The sequence below is a fragment of the Rhyacophila brunnea genome, unplaced genomic scaffold, assembly GCF_057557595.1.
Source record: "Rhyacophila brunnea isolate RB1 unplaced genomic scaffold, BYU_Rbru_1.0 scaffold_12, whole genome shotgun sequence".
NCBI classification, from domain to species: Eukaryota; Metazoa; Arthropoda; class Insecta; order Trichoptera; family Rhyacophilidae; genus Rhyacophila; species Rhyacophila brunnea.
Window position 1 is genome coordinate 27,301,857 of NW_028232774.1, and position 12,116 is coordinate 27,313,972.

General features: G+C 35.9%; 1 protein-coding gene across 4 annotated transcripts in view; it reads right to left on the bottom strand.

The window, feature by feature from the left end:
* LOC147078014 (uncharacterized) overlaps positions 1 to 12,116 on the bottom strand; it is a 173,934-nt gene that overhangs the window by 16,162 nt on the left and 145,656 nt on the right. The window contains exon 1 of one of the 4 annotated variants that reach the window (XM_085961106.1): positions 5,369 to 5,536. The exons of the other annotated variants lie outside the window; for them this stretch is intronic. Within the exon in view, the coding sequence (XP_085817232.1) occupies positions 5,369 to 5,408 (40 nt within the window). The 5' untranslated portion in view covers positions 5,409 to 5,536. Of the gene's footprint in view, positions 1 to 5,368; positions 5,537 to 12,116 lie in introns of those variants that run through there. 4 annotated transcript variants of the gene reach the window in all.

Below are 12,116 nucleotides of genomic sequence, written 5' to 3' on the forward strand. Positions count from 1 at the left end.
ACAAGAATGATATACTTAAAATAAATTAAAAATTCAATAGGAGCGCATCAAAAAGGTTTCCATTCGCTGGACGGTTATGGTAAAAGGTCGTCGCCCCAGATATTCCGCGGGATGCGTTTGGTAGTCGATCGGAAACGCACGTAACCCTAACCTTACCCCCTCTCCGCCGCGCGACCGTACTTAACGATTCTTAACCTTACCTATTAATCAAATCAAGATAATCATCTCCCATCAACAATATGGATGACAGATGATAAATGACACAATTTATTTATTGTAATGTTGTGAACTTCATTGAACAATATTATTTTTAAATAAATAAATATATACAATTATGGAGTACCTACCTATGTATTAAACAAACTATTAAAATATTACACAAACGATCGTATAAATACAATAATATATAGTTGATGGAATACGAAACCATAAATATGCCGTATTTCACAAATGGTGGTACTACAATAATTATCTACGCGGTGTGGTAAATTACAAGAAGACGTGACTAGGGCACAAGAGTAACGAAAGAGAATAATAACGAAAAAATGTTACAAAAATTGTGTGTCCAGCGCGCACGGCAAAAGAAAAACAAACTTAGTACCTAATGACCATTAAAGTGCAACTACCCATTTTAAACGTGTTAAAATACGACAAATATCACAAGATACAGCGTCCGATAAAACCTCCTCGCATATTATACTTCCGCGATTTATGTTATAAGTTCATCACGAATTTTGGTCTCGGATTCTCTTTCATTTAGGCGATTTTAGGCCAATTTTTAATAAATAAATTGGCAATGATACTTGTACCGAAAATTGTAAAGTTCTCACTTCAAAGTTACACCGTATCTCACAACTAGTGGTGTTATGATAGCGATCTACACCCTACGTGAGAGGTAAGGGCAGTTGAACACAATGGCTTGGTGACTTATGTTATGTTAATAATTACATTAAAGAAATAACTTATAACCGGGTTTCTGTTCTAATCACGGGCACATCTTGAGAAATGAGAAATACCAAACGCTGCAAGTTGTCAGTGATTGCGTGGTGGGAGAAGAAGGAAGCCCGTACTACCAGTAGACGAAGAATTTTCCGGCTGGAGGGACAACAATATACCCATAATAGTTCAATTGCTATACAGTACCTTTAGGATTTTCTATATCGCTGTTACTATTCTGTTGCTAACCTTTTATCTGAAATTCCGGTCAAAATAAGAGTCGAGTGATGTTTTTTTAGAACCGGGAGTCCAGAATGAAAGTCAAGAGCTTTTTATATGGAAGTTGAAGAATTTCCATTTAGTTGTTTGTTTTTTATAAAACCCCGAAATATAGTGCGTCTCAGGATAACTCCAACCGGGATACTGGGCAAGGGTTTCAATTCAGGGACGATCCCTCCCAAACCGGGACAGTTGGCAACCCTAATCTCGTACCTATCCTATCACCTATCACTATACTGGACTAGGTAACGAAATATGTACCTACTTATAAATTGATCTGCGCACGCCGTCTGTAGGTTAGCGAGGCGTATTCGTGAGATAATAAGTATTATACCATTAGGCTTCGGCCACATAGGCAGGTGCCTTGCTTGGTGGCTACGTGCTGGGTGACATATCCTAGTGAACGAACGAACACTATTGTATCGCAATGGCCACAGAGTACGCTCCGCGCCTCGCTACGTGATTATGAATCACCTCGTGAGTCTCCCGGCGAACAAACGTGTTGGTTATTTTTATTGTATCACCTAGTGATTTTGCCATTGTCTATGGATTTTGCAAGATGGCGGATGTTTCTTCAGTATGACAAACGTCAAACACCGTATATTTTGAGGTTATGAATAATGACGCATGGGATGAATTAATCGACAGTAGGCACCCAAGTTCGAATTTGCGACTTTCGAAATTTTAAACTTCTGGTTTAAAATTCTTTCTGGTTAGTTTTGAGAGTGATATATCGTTTTTTATTTGAGCGCTCCCAAATGTCAAATGAATTTGTACCTAAGCACGTAGCGTGCAATGTGGCAGTAGTGTTTTTAGTAGACAAGCATAGCATCTAGCTCGGGTCTAGCGAAGCACCTGCCTATGCGGCCGAAGCCTTAGTCATTATCAAGGAAAGAAGTAGCAGTGATGATGGCTAGTTTCCGATAAAAGGATCCATAGGAAGAGGACTTTCATGGAAACGGTTACATATTTCAAGCTTCCAACGTGTGGTAAATGGGCACGCGTCAATTAGAACCTCGCCAGGTGCGCGTGAATAATTAATTAGCCATTAAGTGCCCACTCCAATAATCCGAATGATCCAACAGGAGTACTCCAGAGTGGGAAACGGGATTGAATTAACCGGTTTGGTTTGGCTCATTGACTTGCATAGAACTCACCTTAACATAAAAATATCAATATTAAAGTGAAGACGTTAGCAGAATAGTTGAACGTGAATACGTGAACGCTAATTAGTATGAAGCAATTCATTGCAATGTAGTTAGGGTATAATTTTCAACCACATATAATATTATCGCGTAAGTTATATGTAACATTATTTAAATTTAAGTAAACACGTTAGCAGAATACTGTATAGACATGGATGCGAGTTTTCAATACCCATCCCTATTTCAATATAGGTAGGTATGTGGAGTTATTTTTAACCATATTCATCTGTATGCATCTGTTAAATATTAAATGTATTATTCAGACTCGACAATGTAAGTAAACGTCTTTAACATGTAATGTGTAATGTTTGATCGTGTAAATAAATAAATTTGAAATTGATTTTCTTGTTTTTTTTATTTTTTTAATAATATCTATAATTAAATATGAACGTATAATGTTTGTTTATATTCAGGATTCAGCAATGTCGATAATACGCATTTGATATTTTGGTAAAACAAATAATTAATTAAGTATATAGATAATAGATATTATAGATTCTTAAACAGGTTTAAACTAAATACATAAGAACTTCATTTTCTCACTCGGTGTCAGTATGACCACAATTATTGGCATACCAATGCAGACTGTGGCACATGTTTTTTTTAATCAAAATGCATGCAAATGGTTTGTAGACAGTCCTAGCGAAAGATAACCCTATCTAAAAAATAGATCAATAAATTTAGTGATATTGTTCTGGAATCGCAGTCAAACGTAATACAAAAAGCTCACGTGACTGTGTGAAATAAGAAAAGAAAAAAATAAAGTGTTGCGTGCAACGAATATAATAATAGAAAAAGACACGTAATTTAAATTTACGATAGATTTTATTATGAACTTATCTACACAAACGCGTTAATTTTACTGTAATGTACATAAGTAATTGCTCAACTGCATACTAATTTTATTATCAATAAGTAAATCGTTAAATTATTTAATAATTAGAGAAACTAATTAAACTTCGTCACAATTTAATATAAAAATGTATGTAATAATAATAAATTATTAATATACATACTTATAAACTAATAAAACACTTTAAAACATTGATAACATCAATATAATATTATTATGCATTATTATGGTAAAGAATTCCGTATGGTTTTTTATAATTGAAGAGAAACTTAGCTTATCTGGGTGTGTATCTATTCTATATCATAAAGAGAAGTTAGTGTTGATAATCAGGCTGGAAATGTCGCGAAGGCCTACAAAAGTCAAGGCGACGAGCGCTACTGTCCAATGTCCAATTTTTTAACTGCTGGCTTATTGTTTATTTTATTGCCATTACTAGTAAACATTGTACAGACTTGTCCATACAAAGACCATCCTATACTTCGGTGAACAAATAAACATTGTATAAAAACTGTTTACAGCCTTTAAAATGCTTCAATAGGTACGTTAAAAATTGTATACCTATTCCGCCGCAGATAGAAAACATTGTTACGTATAGCGAATAGTCTGTACTGTTCGTACTGTTACTGCACTGTATCTACATATTGTTTGACACGAGAAAATCTTTGTATGTAACATCTCTCCCATCTGAAGCTTAAAATTTTTATCTACAAGAAAGTCAATAATTCAACGCGGACGAAACATTTAATTGTCCTCATTTTACATTACATGTTGCTTCCGGAAAATAAGGTTACATGCCACATTTCATTGAGACAATTCCGGGATGAGTATAAAATAAATTTACTATTTTTCCCATCTCTTTCTTCGTAAGAATTATTTTTCATCAGTGCTGCTTTTCCAGCCAAAATTAAAATTAAAATTAAAAAATCCATTATTTTATTAAAAAATTCCCCGATACGATCAATTTCTATAAATTCCGTTAGGTACGTCACATATGTTTTCCGACCGTATTGATCACCCTCTTCGTCAGATTTACCCTAATTTGCTAATTTTGCTAGGTTTTAGTGGTGGCCACTAAAATTCCGGGACGTGCATTCTGATCGAGGTTCATCCGAGATCCTAAGGAACGATTTTTCGGGACGATCCCGGTCAAAACGGGACGGGTTTCAATCATACTGGCAACCCCGATTAGGGGACACGTGGTCAATAATCTCAATAGGCAAGATTTAATTTTGAATAAGCTATATAGTAGGGACTTAATTAATCTTCGATGGGCCCGCTGCTGAAACTTGTCAGTTTCGAAATAAAGTAACTAAAAACTACATACCCAATATAATCATTAAATAGGTATAATTAAAATTACGAAATGCAAGTTTTCAAGACAAGATAAAATAAAATTGTAGTATTCTTCTTTATGAACACGAGTCATGTAAGTAAGTATAAAGTACCGAGTATATAATTCGTTTTATTGCGCCTGACTAATTTAGCCTACCTATTTAGATAGCGAGCAAGTAACATATCGACTCAATGTCAATAGAGGCGATTTTCATTTGTAATAAAACACAAATCCAAGAAGACATTACAAATAACTTTATACGGACGTATCGCCCTTCTGTGAGAAAAAAACATTGTAATACCACACACACACTGTCATAAAAAACAAAAGAACAAGGCAGCTATATGAAAATAATAATGATCAATGGCCGGATCGCCGTTTTGTTTTCATACGTCACACATTCAGTTGAGCAACAAACGTCCGAGAATTTCTCATGCACGCGACACGAACAGCCAATAGAGACAGACAAAATCACACACACAACCACGCGAACCGAGCACACGCGATTCTAGTCCCTACGGATTGCGTACGATTTATTGAATAATCGGAAGAGAAGTAATAAGAAACAATATCACAAAAAAGGAACACACATACGCGACAATGTTATAAAACTAGATAGTGACGCGAGGCAAGACACTCGTCGATAGAACTAAATTGGGACATATATTATATACCTAGCACAACAAAACAGAATTTGAATAAAAATTAAGAATGGAACAATAATCTAACACACTGTTAGACAAATCGAGTAAATTGATGAACCTTTGTGCGATGACAGCACCGTCGCTTCGAAAAGTATCATGCGGAGTTCGTCTTTGTATTATTGTGCAACATTTCACTTTTAATCTTCGCAAGGAAAACAACGATGCGATTGCAAATGACAATTACCGCGACTGGAGACGAGCGAATACGGCGATGCCGACACGGACCGTAAAATAAATAACGTTACGCGGGTAAATTTGATATTAAAAACAACATTGTACGCGCGTCAAAATTTAGACGGCGTTATCATCACGCGAATAGGATTAATAACACCGCCGCGCGAGCGTCGCCGCTTGAAAATAAAAACACACAAGGAAGGAGAGACGATGCAGCGGCAGCGCGGAGTGACCGCCATGCTGGTAAACACTGCGCGCGCAACTGACAACAGTTGCGGTGCATGCGACTTTGAAAAAGGCGCGGTGCAACTCGATTCAAAGGGCGTCAAAAAGTTCTATTGTACAAAAAAAACCCTCGAGCATTGACCTATATCTAGATTCTAGAAAACTCCGCTGGCACCACATGCGAAGATGCAAGAAGAATGACGATCGACACGCTGCGGTGACCATAATAATACAATATGCGGTTCCTAATAATATCTCATACAGCAATCGAATCAGTAACGGTCGTATGAATACAATGATTATTTTTATTATTATAGCGCGAAAAAGATATAAAATCTCTACTTTTCAAGAGAACCAAAAGGAAATTTGAGTTTTGTAATTGTATGTGAATTTCTTTTGAAAATAATGAACTAATAACTAATAATAAATAACTAATTCAATGACATTAATTTGACTCATCTTTTTTTCCTCCACAAATTTGTGACATTCAATTCGTTAAATGTTCATCTATACTTCAACTTATTAATACAACTTTACTATTACACCTATTATACTATATATTAGAAATAAACGCCTGCAAAACAAAATACATGGTATCCACGCGAGAGCAGGGTCCACCTCGAAATATCTGTGTGGAACAAACAGCAGGTATGGGAAGAGGTTCAGAGCTTCACGTACCTGGGCTCTAACCTAAACACACTCAATAAAACAACAGAAGAGGTGAACATACGACTCATAGCTGCTAATAAGTGCTTCTACGCCTGTAAGGGTCTACTGAGTTCGAAAATCCTAAGCAAGAATAGCAAACCGCTTATCTACAAAACAGTTATTCGACCAGTAGCTACCTATGGCTGTGAGACATGGTGCCTCATTCAAAGGGAAGAACATAAACTGGCCATATTCGAAAGAAAGATCCTCGGGAGAATTTTCGGGCCCACATTGGAAAATGGAAGTTACAGGATAAAAATGAACCACGAGTTAGAAGAGTTAATAAAACATGAAACGGTGGTAAAATTCTGTCGATCCCAAAGACTAAGGTGGGCTGGACACGTTGAGAGAATGCCTGAGCAAATGACGCCAAAAATCATGACCAAGTGGAACCCACAGTGGAAACGGTCTAGGGGCAGACCAAAGAATAGGTGGGCTGACTGTATCGAAGAGGACTGGAGAAAGATGGGGAGGGCTGGAGACTGGAGAGGAGCAGCCAGGGAAAGGAGCGTGTGGAGGACAATAATTGTAGAGGAGGCCAAATCCCGCCCCGGGATGTAGTGCCGAGAAAGAAGAGAAGAGAAGAAGATTACACCTATTACTATTACAACTTATCAACTTATTTATGCTACAAACATAACTACGCTTGAAATATATCATACCGTCAAAGATGACATTAAATTTATTAGTTGGGCCATTTAGTTGCACTTTACCATGGACCAATGCATAGGCCTTGTGGAACACCGATTAAATTGTACAGTGTGTCCGTTCCTGTGTTAATTAGGATCACAAATGAAATGCATATCATTAAAAATCCTCTTATAATTATTTAAAAAAAAATCATTTCATATCATTTCCTAATTCTAATTCAACACACTAAAAGAACAGGTAATATTTATCGCACCTGGGTTTTGAATCAATTTGTCGAATGTTCGGAGAATTTGATAACTTTTCCTAATCATTCGTTTCATTGTAATCTAATCAGACTTGAGAATCAAATTGTAGAGACATACTAAAGTACCTAATGCATATTGTATTAGAGCTCTGTAATAGGACATGATTCTGAGCAGTGAATATGCAAAAATAATGAGCAGGGAAGGCCTCAAAACGAGACGAACGTAGGTCACACGTTTCCGTCCGCTGCTTTCATAGCCGGCGACGAGTCAGTTGTGCCAAACGTCCTACTCCTAACTACTGTATGTACCTATAAAAGTATCTATTAAATTTATTATAGGTAGTATTTTATATATTTCGCTGTTTTCACCTACACTACTAAACGCACCCAGATATATTATGTAGGTACATATTTAATAAATAAATTTCTGTAAAAAAAAGAGTAAGTGATAAGCAATTTTGGGAAAATTAGAGACCTGTTAAGAAAGTTGGACGGGGTTTATCAAAATGCTTTAATTCCAACTGTTACATCACTCTTTTTGCAATGACTTAGGTACTTACCTTGCTTGGACAATGGTTATGAACCCAAGTTTGGTTATGGGTTGGCGGCTATGGTACTGTGTGGAGAATTCAGATGTTTTATTTTCATTATTATTGTTATTTTAATGATGTTATCATATAATAGGAGAATTTCTAGCTGCAATCAAATCTGATGCTTTCAATGTTTCTGTATAGTATAGCATTTTACGACTATATTATGAAGATTTATTAAGATTAGCTGAATCGGTATAGATTTTTGATTTAAAAAAAATACTCGACAATGTCGCGCGACTGTCGGAAATCACCCTAGCAGTGCATAACCCTGACATAACCATAGTAAATGACATTAATAGTGAAGTGTGTTAGTTCAACCGTACCAATATCGCATTTTGTTTGTATGCATTGTATGTGTATAGCGTAGTGCGCACTATAGTGTTGGCGTTCTTAGAACTAATTTCTAGGTGTGCGTGTGACAATGCGATTGGATTCGACAGGTGAGCAAAACTGAGGACCGGCGGACAATTTCGACTAACTTATAATTAACATACAATATGTGGTCAATATTCTTTTATTGTCGCAGTGGCTTCTCTACAATAATGTAAAATACAGTTTCACGAATTAATTTATATCGGTATAACCAAAAGAGTTTGGATAATGACTTATTTATGAACATTTGTTAGCGACTTCTGGATTTTCCCCTTCTACCTTCTCGTAACCCTAATGGGTGAGGATCGTGTTCACTCCGGAATTGGTGACATTCTGGATCAGTTTTCTACATCATCATGTCATCATCTGCGAGTCTTGTAGTGGATAGTTTGGTTAATTTATAAATTCCTTCACTTGGTCAGTACTCATCAGTATTCGCCCAGAGGAAGTTTTAAGTATATATATATATGTATGTATATTATGCGTCGGTGCATTGGACGATGTCATAAACATTATGATGGTTTGTATACTGTACCGTCATTTTTGTGATATTCTAAAATAGATAATTCATTTACTTACATTATTTCATTGTAAAAAAGTGCGTGGCGTTTGTTGCAACACTGATAAATAAGTGGCATGTTTGCTACAAATGAATCTCATGATTGGTTTTTGGTAACTTTTCTTCAGCTTAACACACACATATTTAGGTAATGTTTCTATATAGAAGGTTTTTTTTACATCATCTTTTGTACAACTAGTAAATAGTACTCAATCGCTGAGCCACATCCACATGTACATAATAACGTAGATAGTACTGCGACGTTTGGTGGGGGTAGGCAGGTCATGCATTAGATAGGGCATTATAAATTGCAGCAAAGCAGTGGCGATATTAAATTAAGCGACCGCATCGTCTGCTTAAGTATCGAAAAGTTAAAAAATAATATTACAATAAAATAAATAATAAAATAAGCATAACAAATCATAAACATTGGTAGGTATTGTAACGGCTGTTTATCGCACCGACAAATTTTTCATAAGTGTGCCCCCAAATCTGTCAGCCTCACACGCCTCCCCGTGCCCAAAACTACTACTGTTAGTGAGAGTACGTTTCATGAAAATGTTCTAATTCTCATTAGATGGTGTGTACACAAATTTAAAGAATTTTGGTGTATTTGTCTGTTTAATATAGGGAAAAAAATGAATAATAAAATAGGTAAAATACGGAGGTATCTACCTAAAGAATTGGCAGACAATTTGTTAACTAAAAATGAAAGGAGACGCCATTCTAAGTCTGCTTATGGACGGCACTTTGCCTAGGTACGTCAATGTGTGTTTATGTGAAGAATATAAAAAAGTGAAAACGTAATACGTAACTACCGAATAACAATGTCAATAGCACATCCATTTATGTTTCTGCCTTGTGATTGAATCAATCTTTCGCAGAAATTTTCACAAGTACAAATTTAATTTGATGCACATAATCAATCCAAATGAAAAATGATTTTGTGTATTATTATGTATTGAAAATTAAAGTATGCATGCATCCTATCTCTCTCACTCCGGCAGATTTTTAGACCTGTCAATGACGTCACTCAAAATGGCCGCCGGAACGAGGAAAGGGCTATTGTCGTGACGTATGAATGCCCTTGCGTTTGGCTGTTTCGACGTACACCGCGTACGATTAGATATCGTGAGCGGGTTAAACAGCGAGATGAGAGAGGGGCAATGATTGCATTACTATTTTATTATTGCGTCCAATCACATGCGAGGAGAGCAGACCGAAGTGAGAAGATGCTGCAGTGATGGAGTATGAAATTTAATCAATAGTTAATTTAATAATTAAAATTTAAAATGCGACATAGGTACCTCGTAGGTACTGGCGATTGATACAGATTGCTTATAGATTGGTGATAGTTTGATTTTTAACTGGTTACAATTACGTTAGCCAGCGCTCGAAATAGAAAATCTTACGAACCGGAGCGCTCGATAATTTTACGAAAAATAAGTGTGTTCGATTTTTTGTTAGACTGTCAAGACTTGTTTTAGACGGTCAAATAAAATTTTCCACGAGACAACGATAATTTTTGGGATTGTATGTATGAACCGGAACGGCGCTCCGATCCATTTCGAGCCCTGCGTTAGGCATATTACATACTAAATATAAATAAACAATTTGGAACAATTTCAAATAAGTAAGTAGGTACATTGCTATTATAAAAATCGTAGAAAAAATTGTGCCGTATGAGACTTGAATTCACATCCATCCTTATTAAACCACCACAGCGATGAGACAGCTTAATGGTACAATTATCCATTACATGTTAATAATGATGGACTAATAAACAACTATAAATTTGGGGTGTTGTCATTTTTAATCAAAATATTAACAACAATACCATTTTTTGATTCCAAAAAATTCACTGGATTTCTCAAAATCTTAGTTTTAACTTATTAACTTAGGTAGGGTTACTAACGTACATCGGAAGGCACTTCTTGATAATATATATTGTATAATTAAATATTTTTTGTTCAATATACAGTGATACAGAATGAAGAAATAGTCAATTTGATTTAATTTTTATTTCAAACGAGAAATACAGCAGGTGGATTATTTTCACTTCAATATGCATGTAGGTGTATCTCCCACAAGGGAGGGCTGACAGGGCTCTAGCCTAAGCGCCCGACGTGGTGGGTCAACCAGATAAGTTAGATAAACATACCTACATCACAAATTGGCCATAATAGTAAAAAAAGTCGTCGGCGGCGATAATTTACTTCAAATGTTACTGTTGATTATAGTTTTAAAACATATAGTTATGCGATGCAACTTTTGTGTGTCGATACTCGACAATTCAATAATTCAAGCGGATGTATTAAAAAAAATACTCATACTGCCTTTAATCTTAGTAATAGGTATGGAGGCCTACCAATGATCCTGGTCTGGGGGCCCGCTTCAGGGTGTGGGGGGCATGATATCGACCAACGAAGCGGTCTCGTGCGAAGCCGGGTACTTCAGATAGTAAAATATAAGATGAACAGCGAGTGTATGTAACAAATCGCTCATAACGCACAAGCAAAGTAACTGACACTAGAACATGAAGAGGTATTGGTCCAAAGATATACGATACATACATTCAAACGAACTCTCACGTAACTAAAACCACATCCAAACGTTTCCACTTGGTTTCTAACTAACCTCTTTGGTTTCCACCAATGAAATGTGAAAAAAATCAATAAAACATCTTTCCGTAATGACAACAATAACCGATACGTTTTACGACATTACATTAAACTAAACGATACCGCATAATATAATGCAACAGAAGCGTAACGTAAAAAATGACTTACTGATTACTAACACGATAAATCGTTATATTATGTAGGTAATAAAATACAAATCAACTGACGAAAAGACACAAAAGAAATGTATAAAACGTGGCTCCCCTTTTCAATAAAATCTAAAACGAACTAACTGGAAGCAATCGAATATTGTTATTTAGCGAGCTTGCTTGATTTACAGAGAGCTGTAAAAAAATCCATAAAACAATAAAGCCAGATTCAATAAGTACCTGCTCAGTTTAAGTCGTTTGGAAATTTTATTTATTAGTGGCTACCTACGTCTAGTTATACGCTGATTTACGATTAATCCATACACATTGAGCGAGATGTCAATAAGAATGTGAAACATGAACCGCGATGTATTTAGAGATTAAGCGACGTCTTCTGGAAACTGGGATAATATTAGAGTTTGTGCTCGAGAAATCTAATCTCAAGAATTCTCGAGAAATAATCAAAACAGCATCAGTGAGTTTTTCAGAAATTGTTACTAGGCTAAGTTG